The sequence below is a fragment of the Palaemon carinicauda genome, chromosome 27 (assembly GCF_036898095.1).
Source record: "Palaemon carinicauda isolate YSFRI2023 chromosome 27, ASM3689809v2, whole genome shotgun sequence".
NCBI classification, from domain to species: domain Eukaryota; kingdom Metazoa; phylum Arthropoda; class Malacostraca; order Decapoda; family Palaemonidae; genus Palaemon; species Palaemon carinicauda.
The window spans coordinates 30,786,854-30,806,446 of NC_090751.1; the positions used below are offsets into that span (position 1 = coordinate 30,786,854).

The 19,593-nt window shown below is 32.0% G+C and overlaps 1 protein-coding gene across 12 annotated transcripts in view; it reads left to right on the forward strand.

Annotated features, from left to right (window-relative positions):
- Positions 1-18,559, forward strand: part of Chi (LIM domain-binding protein 2 Chi) — an 84,128-nt gene extending 65,569 nt beyond the window's left edge. For 4 of the 12 annotated variants that reach the window (XM_068350962.1, XM_068350961.1, XM_068350966.1 and 1 more), the window contains 2 exons: positions 16,330-16,612; positions 16,914-18,559. In XM_068350962.1, coding sequence (XP_068207063.1) covers positions 16,330-16,612; positions 16,914-16,939 — 309 coding nt within the window. In that variant the 3' untranslated portion in view covers positions 16,940-18,559. Of the gene's footprint in view, positions 1-9,533; positions 9,607-11,096; positions 11,183-16,329 lie in introns of those variants that run through there. The other 8 variants (XM_068350970.1, XM_068350971.1, XM_068350968.1 and 5 more) reach the window with 8 other exon arrangements.
- Positions 18,560-19,593: the final 1,034 nt, after the last annotated feature.

Genomic DNA, 19,593 nt, shown 5'->3' on the forward strand with positions numbered 1-19,593 from the left:
TATATATATATATATATATATATATATATATATATATATATATATATATATATATATATTATTACTTGCTAGGCTACTACCCTATTTGGAAAAGCAGGATGCTATAAGCCTAGGGGCTCCAATAGGGAAAATAGCCCAGTGAGGAAAGGAAACTTAAGGGAAAATAAAATATTTCAAGAGGAGTAACATTAAATTAAATATCTCGTATATAAACTATAAAAACTTTAAGAAAATAAACTATAAAAACTTTAACAAAATAAGAGGAAGAGAAGTAAGATAGAATAGTGTGCCCGATTGTACCCTCAAGCAAGAGAACTCTAACTGAAAAGAGTGGAAGACCATGGTACAGAGGCTATGGCACTACCCAAAACTAGAGAACGATGGTTTGATTTTGGAGTGTCCTTTTCCTAGAAGAGCCACTTACCATAGTTAAAGAGTCTCTTCTACCCTACCAAGAGGAAAGTGGCCACTGAACAATTACAGTGCAGTACTTAACCCCTCGGATTTAGAAGAATTGTTTGCTAATCTCAATGTTGTCAGGTGTATGAGGACAGTAGAGAATATGTAATAAATAGGCTAAACTATTCAGTTTGTATGTGTAGGCAAAGGGAAAATGAACCGTAACCAGAGAGAAGGATCCAATGTAGCACTGTCAGGCCAGTCAAAAGGCCTCTTAACTCTCTAGCAGTAGTATCTCAAAGGGTGGCCAACCTACTACCTTATATATATACTGTATATACAGTATATATATATATATATATATATATATATATATATATATATATATATATATATATATATATATATATATATAGTAATTTTTTGTTCTGGAGTGGCTTTTGTAAAGTAATTTTTTTCATGTTGTGAGTCACATTTCACATGTAAATTGCCTAATTCGTTCCAAACCCTACAAAAGACCACATTATATCTCTAATAAAGCTACAATATACCCATAATGAAATACTGTACAGCCAAATACATTTGAACTATTCAATATACCTAAACTAACTGTTAATACATGTAAATTAAGTAATTACTATATAATGCTATAATAAATGGAAAATTATACAATACATACAATACAATACTGTACATATACTAAATCTACAGCTCCACATGTACTGTACTATTATAATTAACCCTATTATAGACTACAGCTACATTTTCTGTCGTCTGAACCCATTTTCTTCTACTCATGGTGATGGGTGACTATTTTGTTCTCGGCCTGGCTGGCAAATCTCTCTCTTAAAATGAAACATTTTCGTAGTGTCATAAAAATATTCGCATCTCGTTTCGCAGCTTGAAAATTTCGTAAGCAGAGTCTTTTGTGAAGAGAGGTATGACTGTACAGTGTGTTTGTGCGCGTGCGTGTGTGTGTGTGTGTGTCTTTATGATTTTTATATATATATATATATATATATATATATATATATATATATATATATATATATATATATTTTAAAATAAGCAATTTAAGTATCAACTATTTTAAGGCAACACTTTTAATAGTTTTCTATAGCTTTTCAGTCTTCAGGGATAGAATTTAGAAAAAGAAACTATGAATTTTGTTGCTGTACTGCTCCATTTATTGAACTCTTGCCAACAGCTGTTTCAGCAAATAACTAATGGCTTTCAATAGGGCATATTTACATAGAAAACTTAATTATTCGCTGAAGAAGCTGTCGGTAAGAGTTGAATAAATGGAGCAGCATACAGTAATAATGCATATCATGTATTTCTTGAAAATCCCATCCTTTGAAGACAAGAAAAGTGTTGCTCTTCAATAGTTGATTTAACAGTGCTTTAGCATTCTAAAATTGCCTAAGAGAAAGACAATGGTGTATTTTCATTCACTATGGGGGACTAGGCATTCTGTCAGGCTACTTGGTGGCTTGCGTTAGCCATATTAGGATTTGTAGTGCTCACTATCTTTGATTTGATTTGTGATCTTAAATGCAATCTTTGACCAAGGAGAGTGTTGGCTTGGAAGGGCTCAAGTAGGAATGCAGTATGCAGATGTATGGGTAAACCTTGAAGAATTAGCTCTAGCTAAGCTGGCAATGATATACAGTATACAGATATTTCTTGTAAAGAATGCATAGTCCAAAAAGAATGGCTTTGTTCCTCCTTAAAAAGATGTATTTCAAAAGATAAAAGCAACAGTTAGTGATGTGAAAAGCTAGAATATTTCTGGCTTCATGCAGATTGTAGTAAAAGGGGAATGAATTATGTATTTCCTTAGTTAGGTGTCATGTTTCCTATATAAAACAGAATTGTGGAGAGGACATGCAACAAATAAATACTTGATTAAATTAATCCTCTATAAGGTCATTGAGCCAATAAGGATCCATGCACACACAAGTTTTTTTTTTCCATATTACATCTTAAACCTCTGGTGATCCTTGCCGTGATAAAATCAGACATGGCTCATGACTTTTGGCCAGGGAGCAAATGACATCATGTGTCAACCTATTTGTGTTGATTTTTTGTAACATAATAATGGAAGAAGGAAACTGAAAATAGCATTAAAAAGCTTAATAAATATTCTATGTAGCCCTAAAGTTACATGAATGGATGACACCAAAGGGCATCATTGGATTCTCAAAAAGTTAAAGTATGCTTACAACTTTCTCCGAGTGCACATCCACATAAAAAGATTGAAAACTGAATTTAAAAGAATAATTAATGTAAAATAACCTGCCATAAATTATTTTATCTAATAGTTTTGAGTAGCAGGTATTGCTGTAATTTAGCTCTTTTTAGAGTTATGAGTTCTTATTGAGTATGCTGTATTTTAGGGCATTACCATTGCAACATCTTAGTGCCTTGGACATCCGAATGGTGTTTTAGTTAGGTTGCATCACAATGCTTCATAACCCATGATTATGGAATGATTTTGTAGAGAAGGATGTACTGTATCATATTTGTTTTTAAAATCAATCAATAATATTGAGTTGCATTAGTCTGCTCTGCAGCTTAAGATCAGGGAAGTGTTATACAAATAGATCTATATAATACTGTTCAGGTGTTCTATATTAGGGAATGACTTGAGTTGAAAAAAAAAAAAAACACTAGGTTACAAAGATTTGGGTGGATCTCAGAGTGATCCATAAATACTGTTGCAGATTTTACGTATGTGCTGAATAATTAGTAGTTAGTTTAATCCAACTACAGAATCTTTACTTTTTACTGAATGGCTACACAGCAGTATTTGGTGTTAACAAGGATAATAAATAGTAGGAATTCTGTTATAAGTTTGATCACTTTTGGGAAAAGAACTAAGTGATCAGATAGGAAGTCAGAGGTGGAAAATAGGCTGTGGGATGGTCTTAAGGACTGCACTGACTTTAGGATGTTGAACAAACCCTGTTACAGGTGTTTTGTATTGAATATTGAGACTATCTTCAAGGACTTTTCGTTTAAAAATCTAAATGTTCGATTGATGAAAAGAGGGTACTGCATACAGTCGATTTATGATATACTGTACAAAGATTGACCTTCTGCCAAGCCCTAGTAGATGGGCTTTGTATTAATTTCAAAAGATTATGCTATTTTTCTTTGCCTACACATTCACTGAATAGTCTAGCCATATTCATTTCACATTCCCCCTAATTCTTCACACACCTGACAACATTAAGTGTAATGCCTGCATTTTACACTCTTCCTTAAGTATATAACTACTGTAACTTTTTTTTTTAGTGACAATAGGATCTCAAGGGACCAGGTAAAGGAAGTAAAAGGATACAGTAAAATTACAATATCAAACATTTATGTAGATAATTGTAGTAATAGAGGTACAGTATCTGATTACTGTAGTTGAGAGGTGGATGGCATAGCAAAATATATGGAGTACTTTTTATTTCAATATATGCTGATTTTCATAATAACAGTAAGTGAACCAAATTTCCTCTTATGGAGGCCAGCCACCATGATTTTTTGCGGGTATTTATTTCAGACATTAACAAACTAGCCACTTGGTAGCAAGTGGATGAAAACAATTGTACAACACCCTAAAAAATTTCATTTGACTATCTTGATAAATAATGGAGGTAGAGACCTTTTTTATTTGAACGACATCCTAACTATGTTGTCTGCACCCGTAAATTTGACAGATGTATCAATTATATGGCCATTTCAGTATACCAATATAATAAATTTTAAAATTTTTCTCATACATCTGACAGCCAAATGCTTAAAACTGTTCCCAATCTTTACGAAAATAAGATTACGCTCGCTTGAGAAGTTTGTCTTCATCACTTTAATTGGCTAATAAATATGTGAGACTGATCATGTTCTGCATGATTTTTATGTGCTGTGCTTTTTTATAATTTAAATAAACATACCTTCAAGCAGCAAACACGTAAAGTAACAGAAGTCCTCATTTAGTATGAAAAGTTTGAAAGTGAATCTAACTGGGCAGAATATCACCTGATTCACCGCTTTTAAAGGGGGAGGAAACCAGGAAGAGATTGAATATATAACCCAGTTGGAAATAGATTTCAGTTAAGGAATTATGATGTTATTACTTTAATTACATTAAAAATCTTTGGATGCTAGTAACTCAAAAATATACTTTTCCTCATTTAATTTATTCGATCTCCCGTTATTTCTATACTCTCCTGATATTCCTATTGTAGCTTCTTCATGTACAGTATATGAACATCAGGAGTGTTTCATATAAATATTAATTATATTCTACCAAATAGGGGCCCTGAAGACCCAAGAAAAGATATGTGCTTATAGTTAGGATTAGATATAAACAAATATCAAGAACACTGGTGGGAGTATACTTCAGGGTTTTATTTCATTACATTTTTTGGCAACTCGGTCTAAAAAATTTTGTTGATAAAAGGGTCTAATGAAAATATGAAGGTCACATTACAGTGAAATAAAAGAGGAATTAGGTGATGTGCAAAAAAATATTAATTTTTGGAGGAAGTAATTTTAAACCAATAGCGTCTTTGAGGAGACATGCAATTATTATTTGAATGATTAAGACTATCATTAGGTCATTTAACCAGACTGATAGACATGTCATTTGATACAACTGGTACAAAACCTTTTTCTTATGAAGTCCAACATAAACTTATAAACTTTACTTTATATCTAGTACAAATCAAGCTCTTAAGCTATACAAATTGTCACAAGAAATTAATTTGTTTTTGTCAAATTTAAAGACACAAAGCGAGCAAAATGTTTGGGATTCATTTTAGTAGGTAGCTGTAGGCATAGAAGAGTGACTGTGATTAGAGAGCAAGGTTGATATGAGTATTATGGCAGTTCTGTAACATATGTAACTAAAATTTTGTCAAGCAATAAATTCAATACTGTATATGGGTCTATTATGGATGACAGGTATTTGTTGGAGGAAGCAATTTTTAACCAATAGTATCTTTGAGGAGACATTAAATTATTATTTGAATGATTAAACTATCATTATTAGGTAATTTAACCAGACCTATAGGCATGTTATCTGATACAACTGGTACAAAATATTTTCCGTTTTAAGTCCAACATAAACTCAAACTCTATATCAAGTTCAAACCCAGCTCTTAAGATATGAAAATCTACAAATTGTCATAAAATTCTATTTGTTTTTGTCAAATTAATAGACAAAAAGAGCAAAATGTTTGGGGTTTTTTTTAGTAGGTAGCTCTAGGCATAGGAGAGTGAGAATTTTGTGATAAATTTTGTCAAGCAATAAATTGTTCAAGAAAAAATACAATACTGTATATGGGTCTATTATGGATGACAGACCTGATAATTGGGTAAGAAAACATTATAAGTAATTTGTGAAAGGTAGATTTAGCAAGTTAAGGAAAATGCTTACGTTAAATAGATTGCAGAATAAACTTTTTTTATGAATCATATACAATATTTGAGTAAGTAAAATGACATCAAGAAGGCAAATCTTGTAGAAAATATGGTTTGTAGAATTCATTTGTTGTAGCTTACTATGTTGATTGCAGAATAAGCTCTTATTGTTATAACTGTAAAAGAAATAAGCTTTGTTGTGTACCCCTTCCACATATCTTTTTGTTGTTTATTTGGAATGCCCAAATGTTTATACTAAAGTGTGTTCATACAAATTACAGTCCTGTTATTTTTACTGCTGACTATATACTAGGTCAAAGATACTAGACAGATATTGGATTACAGTTATAAATGATTGAAGTGGTTGACAAAAGATGGGTAAGTGATCCCATGGTAGGGGGCAGCACCCTTTACTAAATGTCACACTCACTTCTATATATACTTTGTATCTTCAATAACCACGTGGTTTTCCGTCTGTATGCAAGTTTTCCTTTTTAGTCTCTTCATCATTCTCTACTACAGTATATGGGGAGGTTTTTCACAAAGCTTAAATGCACAAGAGATATCATGCAGATTTGGAGTTAATGACTTCATCAACCAAAAGAAATCATCCTCTTCCCTTTTTTTATCAGAATGAACCTGGCTGATCTAGTAGGTCACTGCTGAGTACGGGTCGGTATGTACTTGGTAATTTTAAGCCTTATCAACCAAATTAGGATTGGTCCTATGGATAATATTTGCACAGATGATGATATAGATGATAACTAGTAACCAGTTTTCAACAAGACTAGTTGATTAACACATGCATATCTATATTTCTTTACAGTCTTGTAGAAGACCGTCAAGACCCAAGCCAATGGTTTGTCGTGGAGGAATAATTCACCCAGTACAAGTAATCTGACTTGATAAATCAGTCACAGTCATAGGAAGGATAGATTACTATTACCATTATTCCCAGATCCAAACATGATATCACAAACAAACGAAGTAAGAGGATGTGGAAGCAATATGCAATGCCAACAAAATAATAAGTAATGTGCAGTACCAGGGGCTTTCTTCACATGATATAAGGCTTTATAGAACCTGTAGCTCTGCCCTCTTTTTGATGGAACCAGAAAGGACCAATACAAAATTATGTCCTATCACTAAAAAATGTGGAGAACTTAAAAGTCTTGTTTTTTGGTTTATCTTAGTTCATCCTTAGACAGGAAGAAAACCAGTCAGCAAGTCTGTTGGTTATCAAGCAACTCGTAAGCTATGGACACATCCCACAGGATGGTACTGTTCAACACTAACAAGCAGTTTTAAAAGGCAGTGCAATCCAATTCTCTAGGGGTAAGGCAAAAGCTGTTTTCCCTGTCACCGTTGAAAAGGAAGACAAAGTTAGACAAGCACTGCCAAAGGAAAACCTGGTCCCCCTCACATTATAAGTTTTAGGGCACAGATAAGGAACAAAAGGAAATATTTCTTATTAGACAAATGGAAAGATATAAGTGGCACGATTAGAAACAAATGAGAATGTTAACATTTGATATGTACCATAAGAGAATCACAGTATCAGTAATCAGCAAGGAACAAGCACTCACTTATACATGAAAATGGACTAGATAAGTTTTCAAGAAAAGAATTACTATGCATCACTGAACACATAGACTTTCATATTTTTTGTCCCAGTATGGAATTCAAGTTGGGAAGGGTTGATTATGGTTACCTTAGTATAAAAGGTTTTGTAGATATTCCATTGTAAATGCTTTATTTATCAGGATTTGCAATGAAGAATATTTTAAGGAAGGGTTCTCATGAAGATTTTACATGCAAATTATTAAGCTAGATATTCCTGCAATTCTGTAGGAATACATCCTTCCTCATCTCTTTGATTCACATCTTCGAGGATGAAGTTAGATTGTAGCAGTCCATAGTGTGCTGCACTCCATCGGTGGGGCCCCAAAGACGTAGGAATGGTTAGATCGGAGAAAGTTCAACAAGAATTTTTCCTTGTTGAAGTGAAATATGTAGCCCTAGTTTATGGAGTGATTGGGAGGGTATTGAGGAACAAAACAAAGAAATTTGTACAAGAGCAGGATTTTTTGAAATGACAACAAAACTCTAAAATAATATATATTGCTAGCAAATATGCAATTTTTATAGACAGATTTTTGCCTTATTGGATACACTTCTCAAGAGTTTTACTTCCATTTTCTGTATTTTGATTAAAGTCATTTGCATCAGCTGAAGCATGTCAAGTGTAGGTAAAAGCCATTTGGAAAGGTACCCCAAATTATCTTGTGACCCACTTCCAAAGAAAGGATAAAAGGTGTGTGCTCGACCGTGTAGGAAATATGAGGCACATTATAAAAAGATCCGATGTGAGAAAAAAAAAACAGAAATGTGAAGCACCAGAAGGTTCAGTAATAAACGAAAACATGAATTATGCTAGCCAAGAGTAAATATAGGAAGAAGTAACCTGTTTACAAAGTTGTCTTGATTTATTTAGCTCAAATTGATTACCAAATGATGTACAGGAGTAAGAAATTACATCATTCAGATATTGTCATGGTTTGTGCTCCCAGAGGATGTAGACCTCAAGGTTAAGATAGCAGTGCCATAGAAGCCATCCAATAAGGGACTTTCATCATCAAGTGAAATATTTCTGTAGTGAAATACCCAGAGAGGGCTTAAATTGTCCTTATTTCAGTGCTGGGATATTCTTGGGATGGTGCTTGGTCTTGCACTATGTTTGAATTTATAATTATTGAAAATAGAGGATGGTCATCAAGTTGCTTGAAGCTCTGGAAATTTTATATTATTTATATAATTTGAGCCATTTAGCCCCACGGTTTAGGATAGGAAGGTCATTCAACGACAAGGTGTAACTGGCAGAAAATCCTGCAGTTGCACAGAAATTTGAATTAAAAGAAGTTGCACTGGAAGTGGAAACAGGGATTGGTTGAATAGTTAACCCATGACAAGATTTACACCATGTGTAGTCCTTTCTTTATCATTCCTGTGGGGACAATCTTACAATGTTAGGTAGGGAAAAAGTAGTTCTTAATTTTTCTTCGATCTACAATCTTAAAACTTTAAAAAAAAATTTACCATTTAAGAGGGATAGCTTCTTACCAATTGAAGGTACGCAAACAAAGTTAAGTAAACTTTCAAACTGGAAAAGACCTAAAGGCACAATTTTCACAGTTGTACGAGATAGCTGTATGAGAAAGCTACACATCTCTAATTGTGAAGTGTATTCGGTGGCACATTTTATTCATAATTTTTCAAACATGGAAGTTGGTCAGGTTCTGTTGTCTATTTTAAAGATTTACTTTTTGGGTCTTGAGATATGACCAGGATAAGTGGATGGTATGTGCTTAATTACTGCATCTTGCCTTTTCTTTTGTATCTTCGAGGAACAATTTCCTCCAACTTTTGTGTAATTAATCAATATATGATAACTTCTTGGTAACCATATCAAGTTCAAGTAATCTTCAAACAGTTCCCAATAGCAGAGGATTGTATATCTTCCTAGGAATTTTGAATTCTTTTACCAAAGATTATACTCTGCAGAGCTACACTGGTTCAAGCATTGATGAAAATTATACTTTGGCAATTATCTACAGTTGAGTAAAATAAGTCTTAAGCACTCCAGACCCTAGGCCTAGAGTAAATACGAATTCACAAGTGCCCTATTGTTTCATTAACGTAAAATTTAACGTTTTTCACAGAGTGCCTTCATTTCCTCTGATGGCACAAACTTCACATCTTTGGAACACACTGGACAATAAAGCAAGGGTAACAACTGATGAGATGGAACTTGGCCATGTACTTATATTTTCAGCTAAGCTTCACTCAGTAAAACTGTAATTCAAAACTGTACTTCCTTGACCTAGCATAATATCAGCTGTAATAATAATAAGCTTGTATGTATGAAACAATAGTTTTAACAGTTATGTAAGTTTGGTTCAGTTTTGTATGCACCTTTACCTGTGATTATGTATGAGGTTGATTGATGTTGCAGTATGATGCAGTATATAAATATTTTGACCCCTTTCATTTATTGTTATTCTGTATTTCTTTGTAGAAATTTGATTACACTTACAATGAAAATAATAGTACAGTAGAATTCAAATTATTTACTTTTAGCTTAATAATTGAAAATTTATTGTGAAGTCCTTATCTTTATAATACTGTAACTACTAAAAATAATTATTTTACCTTTCCTGATTAAAATGATGCTTTTTGTTATGAAAGATTTACCTTAAATGTCTGTGGTTAATTTATAGAAAAGGCAGCATTCTATATTTATATATGGACATGCTAATTAAAAAAAAAAAAGACATCTTTAATTTGAATTTGTAAAAGTTATGGTACAAAAATGCAGTTTAGTTTTCCTTTTTTATGCGTGATTACTATTTCCACCTTTCATTTTCAAATAGGTTTTTGAGCTTTGCTTATGTTGTTGATTTTTATCAATTATTCAAGTGTACAATCAAAATTTTTAGCATTTAGCATTGAGGACTACTTGCAAGATTTTTTCAAAATTAATTTCCTGTACAGGCTGAAAACAAGACATATTTTCTTGTTAGTGATGTAAGTTATTACCGTTTCATACTGATGATAGATATGGAGATAATATAGGTATGTTAATTATTCTATTTAATTAAATGAGAGTGCATTTAAGTAAAGATTTTAGATACAATGGTTAAAAATGGGAAATTTTTAAGTACTGAATTTAGGTTCAATAGCTTTTACAGGGAAAGTTATTTGATTCATTTAGAAACAGTTAAATGGGTCCAAAAGGCAAAGTGCAAGAATGTTTAAAATTTAGGATTTTCTTTACTAATAAGGTAGAATATGCTACTGAGGCAAACAAATAAATTAATAACCAAAAATCAATTTTACTGAAAGTGACAATTAGATTTAAGTTATAAGATCTGGACAACACTTGGGTAAATGCATTAAGATACTGTATAATTATAATCAATAAAGGCTGCAAAAATACTACTCTGAATTTTTACAATTTCAAATAATTGGGCCTCTCAAATAATGGATATGATTTTAATCTTTGATTTGACACTAATTCGGGTGCTGTCCAATTTTCTATAGTAAACCACTTAAGTCACAGTATGCTTTGTAAGCCCATAATAATAATTATGACGATGATGGTAGTTTACCGTATAATGGAATTGATCTTTGTTGTCTTAACTTTCCACCTGGTTGCCAATGATAATAATTTTCGGTTTTGAGGGGAACATGGCAATCTCTGATTGCTCTTTTTTGTTTTGTAGATTGAGTCGGTGGATTTTAGCAAGATCCCTGGTCCTTCTGCCTTGTCAGCTGCCCCATAGGTGGGTTGTTGTGGACTGTTGGTTAGGTTAGTGGAGACTAAAACAACATTTTTGCACCAAACGACTTCATACCTCACATTTTATTTTTGTTTTTAAGTTTTTTACAGATTTATTTTACTGGTTGTGATCTTTTTGATTACACGGGTCACTTAAGTTTTACAATAGCTAGCACGCTGTTGTTTGCTAATGAACTCACAGTTAGTAGGTCATATGATTGGCTTTCATTTTAATTTGATTTTACTTAGAATATAGAGGTGTCATTAAGGTGGTGATTACCTTTCTGGCCCTTTATTATTATATGTTTTAGAGTATTTAGCATGTTCATGGGCATTACTGGGCCAGTCCTAAGTCAGCAGCTTGAAAGCTTTTAAGATTGGTTTTACTCTTATGATTATCTTGAATGATTGATAAAGTATACAAATTGAACAGATTATAGCATGAAGTTGGAAAACTATTATGTAACAAATACCTGGTGTATGCATTACCATAGGATTCAAATTTATTTGTAAAGTAATTACATGATGCTTTGTTTGGAAATGACTTGATGAAAAGCAGTTTGATTTTAGCTCATTCAATAAGTCAGGCTATCAAATACACTTTAATCCAGGTAGTTAGTGTAGGTATATCCATTTACTTGAAAGTTATATGATAGTTGGTATGATGATTTATAATGCCAGGGAAATGGTAACAGAACAATAACACATGTAACACTTAATTTTAGAGTATTTTGCTTGGTATCCTATTCCTTACTTAAATTGTAACAGTGAACCTCATACATATACAATGTTTACATACAGGCTCTTTAATTAACTAGTCGGTGATGAAAGAAAATAAAACCTTCCAAAACTGCATGAGCAATAATGGGTGTAGTTTTGAACTTTAGAAATTATGAAAGAAAAACCATTTATACTGCACACTTTCTATCATTTGTTGCCCATCAGATGCTTAAATATATAAAATATGGAAATTGCTTCTCATAGAAACACTAAGCTACGTTGGTTTTTATTCTATCATTTCACCATTTTGGTACAGTATCTAGAATTTTTCTATTTATTTTTTCTTGGTACAGTATTTTACAAAGAAATTTTGATATTCACTCTAAATTGTAATGATTTCTTCTGTACTTATCTGTATCTTTTGTGCTTGTTTAAAATGATTTCCTTGATCAATTCTTATTTGCTCTGTTAATATGTGCTTTCTATAGTAGCATGTAGCATCACCTCAACTTTTAGCTTTTTCTGTAACACGATTGTCTAAAGTACTCTCTTGGTTGAACTTTTTTAATCAAATTAATATCTTGAGTTGTGATTCAATAAGTTAGCTTAATCATCTGTTGATAAAGTTAAAATTAATTTTATTTGCAATTCCTTTTTATTGGAATTACTGCATTAATTTGTAAAACCTCTTCTATTCCTTTTACGCTTCAATTATTTTACCCAATGCTTTTTTATGTATGTTCACCCATTTTTGTAAAGGCTTGTTCCATGTATTTAATAAATGGATATTGATCCTTATTTATTATAGAATTTTTGTCTTCTATACATTGTTAAACAGCATTTGGCTAATTTCATTACAGAAATTATTTTATATGAGAATAAAATTTTAGTTTAAAAATTTTACTTAAAATATTTGTTGTATGCTGTATTCATTAACTTGGTAAGTAAACCTTTCATTTAAAATCAAACTATAGTTCCAGATAATCTAAAAAAAATATATAAAAAAGTAATGTAACAAACCATTGCTTATGTTATTCAGAAATTAATATATATTTGACGTTTACAGAAAAGGCAATCGGGTTAGGTCTGGTGTTATGTGGAATAGAACTACTGTATTTAGATCCTGCGATTATACTGTAAATATTTTCTAACTGCAGAATTTATTTTTTTTATCTATTTGTTTTTTATCTAAGTTATTTGACAGGCATTTTGCTTGACCACACTAATTTGTGATGAAAATTACTTTCAAGTTTGGTGGCCTCATGAGGCAAGTTTGAGATGATTGTAAGCTGAAATTTTTACAGAGAATTTTACATGAAAAATCGGTATAAAATTATGACTAACAAGTTAGCTTCAGGGTTTTCCTTCTTCCAACATCTTTCTTGTGCATTATCTTCCTGAATTCTTATTCAAGCAAAGCCCACATTTATGCTCTCAATGATTCTTGGCCCTTTTAATGTTTTCTTGTTCGTTCTGATTGCTCATTTTCCCCTATGAATCACCCAATGAAATTTCTTCAGTCTCTTACATACTTCACCCAAGAGTGATGAAGTAGTTCATCTACAAGCTCAGTTTTCCGTAGGGTTAATCTTTTATTGCGTATGGTACAGAGCTTAAAACACACTTTTTTTTTTTCTCTGCTTATTTACTAGCAATGGTCTGGTTAAATTATTTAGAGTAATAATTGAAGTTGACTAGTAATGCAGCAATTCCTGTACATTTCTATCGTGACATGTTTTAGTAAATCTATATTTCTTTGATGACCATCTTATTTTGATACTGTAGTAATAGTTTTGTGTCTAATAACATAATTGTTATATCTTGTAGTTTTTTTTTTTTCTTTTTTTTTTTTTTTTAAGTGAAGTGGAAATGTACAGAATTGAGTATTTCATTAATTTTTTCTTGAAAAAAAAAAAAGGTCTACATTATGTAATTTGCTACAAACCCCCCCCCCCCTCCATGTAATTACTTCTTGCAACTGATATCAATTTCTGAAAGGTTAACTGGTCTTTGTCCACTTCTGTTCCTTTTTCATTTTTTCTTGAAATTGTTTTCTATTTCTGTTAGTTTGTTTTAAGTTCTTATGTTCAGTTTTAATATGCTGTCGACTATGAAATTTTTAGTTAGTTGCATTTCTTGAATAAATCTTCAATTTTAAATTATTTCAATAGTTGGCTGCTGACTTAATTTTTGGTCAAGGCATTGATTTAATTATGGTGCAGAAAAAGTGTGACTGGTTGGGGGCCAATCTTGCTTTTAAACAATGTTTTTAACTTTTTATACATTAATTAATGTCATTACGGATTGCTCCCTTCAAACAACAAAATAACCATGAGCTGTTTTACATGTAGTGTAGCTTGGTATTGAGAAGGAATTAGATCTTGGCTGGATTCATGCTTACTTGGACATTAGACTTGGTGGTTTGGGGCTATTAAATGCGATTAACGACGACTTGATATATGATTATTTCTTCCACCCCCCCCCCCCCCCCCCTAAACAAACCATAGCAATTACCATAACTTCATATCCATACAAACATTTTCCTTTGACTATAGCACATCAAGTGGGTTTTATGAACACTTAAATTCTCAGAATACTTGATGGTTTAAAGTTAGTAGGATGATAGCTGCATTGATTGATCAATTTTTTGGTATGAGAGAGGAGCTTTTTCATTGTGGCAAAAAAAAAAGAAATAATTGGAAATGAATGACTTGCTACTCTGTAATAGATAAAATTCGGGTACCATTGGCAAGGACGGTGATGGTAATATAATCAGTAATTTTTTGATAAATTAAAGTTCGTTTGCTTTAAATTCGCTTTAATTTTTACAACACTGCAATATTCTACTTTATTTCTTGTGTGCATTGTATTGTAAAAAAAAAAAAAAAAAAAAAAAAAAAAAAAAAAAAAAACTTGTTAGAAAGACAATTCGTTAATCAGATGTGCAGTCTTTTAAAACTGCTTATCAAAATTTTGCAAGGTCCATCAAATATCTTATAATATTGAAAATATTTTAGTCTGATTTCTGCAAAATAACTTTATGTATTGACTTTGAGATTGTACTAATAACTTTTATAATGCTATTACAATGACTAGGAATATGAGATGCCATACAGTGCTTACTTGAAAGACAGAAATCTGAACAGAGTAACTTTTAAAAACTTCTTTAGAAGTCTAGTACCATGTTTAGGATTGGACTAAATACTGGTGTCTACAAAAATCTAAAGCTTGTTCTTATCAAGAAACATATTAATGAATAAATAAATCCAAACAAATATGGATTCATCAAATGAGTCTCCCTCTAGAGTATTTTCCAAGAGGAAACATGGAATATTTTGCCCATTATATACCATTCTATGATGTTTATGTTTGACAGTTTGTATTGTATTACTATTTTCAGAAATAGAATATAGAGCTTAATAGTTGGGATTTTTATAGTTAATTGTCCTCAAGTTTGTGTGTATGGCTTGATTTTAAAAACTATACTGTATTGTATAGGTATTTAAGAGACCAAGTGGATTATTCCAGAAAATTTGGTCCTTACACAGATTTTTAAGTGAGCAATATAAATCAGGAGTGCAGAGTAATCTCAAAACCACTCTAGAAATCCTGGTATATATATAATGGTTTGTACTACATACATAAAGCATAAATTTCCAAATGACTCCAAGTATCAACAAAAAGAGTTAATAAGTAAATGTTAAAATGACCTTCATAATATTAAAGATAAACTAAATGTGAAAACTTGAGTACAAAGGTTAGAACTGGTAAATAAAACTCTCAATTGCAAATACCTGATAAAAAGTAGATTTCTGAATGATCCTCCATCATAATATCCAATGGCTCTGTGTAATCCAATTTTAAACCTTGTCAATTGTCATGTTTCAAATGGAGGTTTAAGAGGATATTTTTTCCCCCTTTTGTTAAGAGTAATTATTCTGCTAACCTGAGGACTAAAGGGAATGAGAGCATATTAGTTAGTTGGTGCATTACAGTAACAGAGATTTATGTTAACTGCTCAAGAACCAATCACAACTCTAGTAAAGATATTATAAGGCTAGGAATATTTAACTGGGTATAATTATTTCCAATGACCCTACATCCACCAGCTGTAATCCCTAAGTATAATGAACAAAAATATATAATGTATTTACAGTACAGTAGTCCCTTTACTTCAATAGCAAAACTGTTGAACACACAAATTATCCAAATTTCTTAAGATGTACTGAATAGTAGGGTTTGATTGAAAAAAAAAATTGTGCTCCTGAACAAACTATCATTTACTCACAAGCTGCTATACTTGTACACAGCACAAATTTCCAGTACAATATATATCATTACACATTTAAAATCACTACTAAATGTTTACTGTTATACTATTAGGTAGTTATTAAAATTAAGTGTCAAAGTTGTTATCTATCTATTTTAATGTGAAAACACCCTTTTGTATGTGTTAGCAGGATGTGATGGTTGTCGGAGAGCCTTCATTGATGGGTGGCGAATTCGGCGATGAAGATGAACGTCTCATAACACGCCTAGAGAACACCCAGTACGACACAGCTTCTGTTGAGGATGCTGGAAATGGTGGTGCACCGCAAGGAGCTGGACCTGGCGGTCCTGGACCCGGACCTGCTGGTCCTACACCATTCAACAACTCTCCTATGACATCTGGACCAGGTGGACCCTGGCCTGACCCAGCACGACAGCCCCAGGAAGCAGACAAAAAATCTCCTGCAATAAGTCAGTAACACAAAAAGAACATAACAATGAAGTATTAAATACAGCTATTTTTTGTAGCTGGCTTTATAATGATTGAATAGCATATTGTTAATTTAAATGTAAAATAAATATAAAAAGTGAAGAAAGTGTTCAAGTATTTCTTTTTAAAAGGAAAATTATACTTGCATACAAACATTGATTAAATATTAAGTAATAAGATATTATGTTCTTTTCATGTGAAGAATGCATTCATTTTAGTATGGCATTTACAAGGTATTGCAGGCCAGGTTTACAAGTTCTATTTCCTTTCTTTTATCCAAAGCTTTAAAGTTGGGATGGAACTTTTAGTGCAGCCCTTCACATACTTCCCTACAAGAAGCATTATTCGGGCGAGACTCGGTGAGACTTGTGGCACGTAATCTTACCATGTAGGAAGGAAAGATATAATTTTATAAGATGAGAGTAGAATAAAATCGTATTCCCCTTCTTTTATTGCCTTTGTTAGCATTGTTATCTACTCCAGTCAGCAGTTTGTAACTTTTGTATCTAAAAGGAAGAAGGTAGGGACCAAATTATGGTCAAACTTTCAAAAGTAACGTAATCTGGCAATTTGATTTCTGCCTCCTTGACTTGTCAAGGGTGAAAGGCAAATGCATTTTTTTTCTTTTTTGTTAATGAAATGTTAAACAGTACCTTGCCAGTATGGTCGTTTTGAGATATGGTAGTTGTTCCTTTATACTATGTGATGATTATGATTATATATTCAAGCATGGAAGGGAAATTCCTGTAGCAAATCTGGGATAATGTTTCAAAACATAACTTTTGTTGTATGTGTATATCAGTGGTAATCTAAGTTATAAATTTAAACTGTGGTTCTTGGCCTGCATTAGCAATATTCTTTGGAAATTGTGTAAAAAAATCTATATATACTTACTGGTATATATATACATACATTTCCTTGTTACTTATTTTCATTTTGAACAGCTAAGTGCTCAATTTTATTATCATTATAGAGAAATTTGTACGGGAAACTTGTCAATATAACCAAAAATATTTGTGTATCAATAATGAACAAATGGAACTTTTTAATATGTCATGCATTAAAGTACTTAGTTACTACTTTTGCTCATAGCAATTCAAGAGTAATTCTACCTTTTTATAGTTACTTCTATAGAAAAAAAATTTAATGTTCTTGATTAACATGGTAGGGTGAATTATTTTCATACATCATTATTCATGATATATATATTTGTATATCTGTACAGTTAATAAACATTTGGCTATGAATTCTCCATTAGGACAAACTGAGGTTTTATAAATTTGTTTTTTCTTTTATTTCATTTCCATGACGTTTTCATAAGAAATATCAAGAAAATATCATTATTTTACTGTTACATATACAGTGCTTTGTATATATATATATTTACTGTATAGATATTTCTTAGCTTTATTTACTTGACCACAGATTATGGTCATTTTCTCACCTGCATATTACCCAGTAGGTGTTTTGTGTAACATTCCATCATTTAAGCCTAACTTGAACTTTTTCTCATCTGAAAATTTAATCTTGATCAGAGTAAGTGTCTGACTTTTTATTACGGTTTTTATTTTTTTATATAAATTTTTATGGAATGTATCCCATCCAACCATCAGTTTTAAAATCTCGCAGTCCATATCATAATTTGGGGGTTGCCAAGACTGTGCGAGCCACCTTAGTATGGCTCATATTGGAGCCACAACTTATTTTGACTTGAGCACAGACAGTTTTGTAGTGGAAATATTTTTCCCTTCCCCCTATGAACTACATTTTCTCTATGTCCCATCAACCACATTTTACCCATCCTGTATTTAACTCATGTAAAGTGTACAAATCTTTGTTTGGATGTGTCGGTTGCTGAGATTTTCCATATGGAAGCTACATTTCATGTCTTTTAGAGCGAGTGATGATAAATATTTTTAATCTAAGAAGTGTTTTTATTACCCCCATTAATAAGGTATTGATGCAAATGTCAAGATTGACTAAGATGAACTTCAATATTACTTGGAAAGCAGTGAGGTTATAAAATTACACTTATGACAAATTATCATAAAAAGTGTCAAGTTTAAAAAGAAAGAAATGCATGCATTAAACAAACTTGGAATAGTTATACTGTATGTCCAACCTTTCCCTAAGGAATGCTATAAAATTCTACATGCACAAAGAGAAAATTAAATTTTGTAGCATGCAGATCAGGTCAATGCCACAGATTAAAAGTACAACAACTCTCAGTGCACAAAATGCCATAACACCATGCAAAGTTTATACCAGTCATATTTACAAAGCTGAAGTAATTCATGAGCAACACAGTCTTGTTGGCAGAAGCTGAATTATGAGTTGAAGGACTTGATCTAGCCCAAAGGCTTTGCTTATCAAACCACTTTATTTCTCGGAAAAATTAAATATTTACTAAATATATACAATATATATAATATACATTCATAAATGGAGCACTGCACGTATAATAACGAAAGAAAGCACTCTATTGTAAAATATGTTGCAGAGAAAAAAAAATGTTATACCTAACAAAATAACAGGTTATTTGCAAAATAATTATATTAAATAGGAGATACTATATAAGTCACAGGCTGCAAAGTCATATCAATTCTGTGTCTGATCACAAGCAATCTAGAGGGAAAAATAAGTAGAAATACTGTACAAATTGAACAGTCGTGGTGACATCACACATACCTGCCTCAGCCCCACCCGCTGGAAACCACTCACTCCATTTCCTATCACACTTTACTGCCTGTGTATGAATTCTTCACTGCTTGCATCAACCTTCCACTTCCATTTAAACTTATCACATAACACATTGCTTCTCTATCAACTCTATCATAAGCTTTCTCCAGATCCATAAACGCAACATACTACACCTTGCCATTTGTTAAATATTTCTTGCATATCTGCCAAACTAAAAATTTGATCCATGAATGCCCTACCTCTTCTAAAATCACCCTGCACT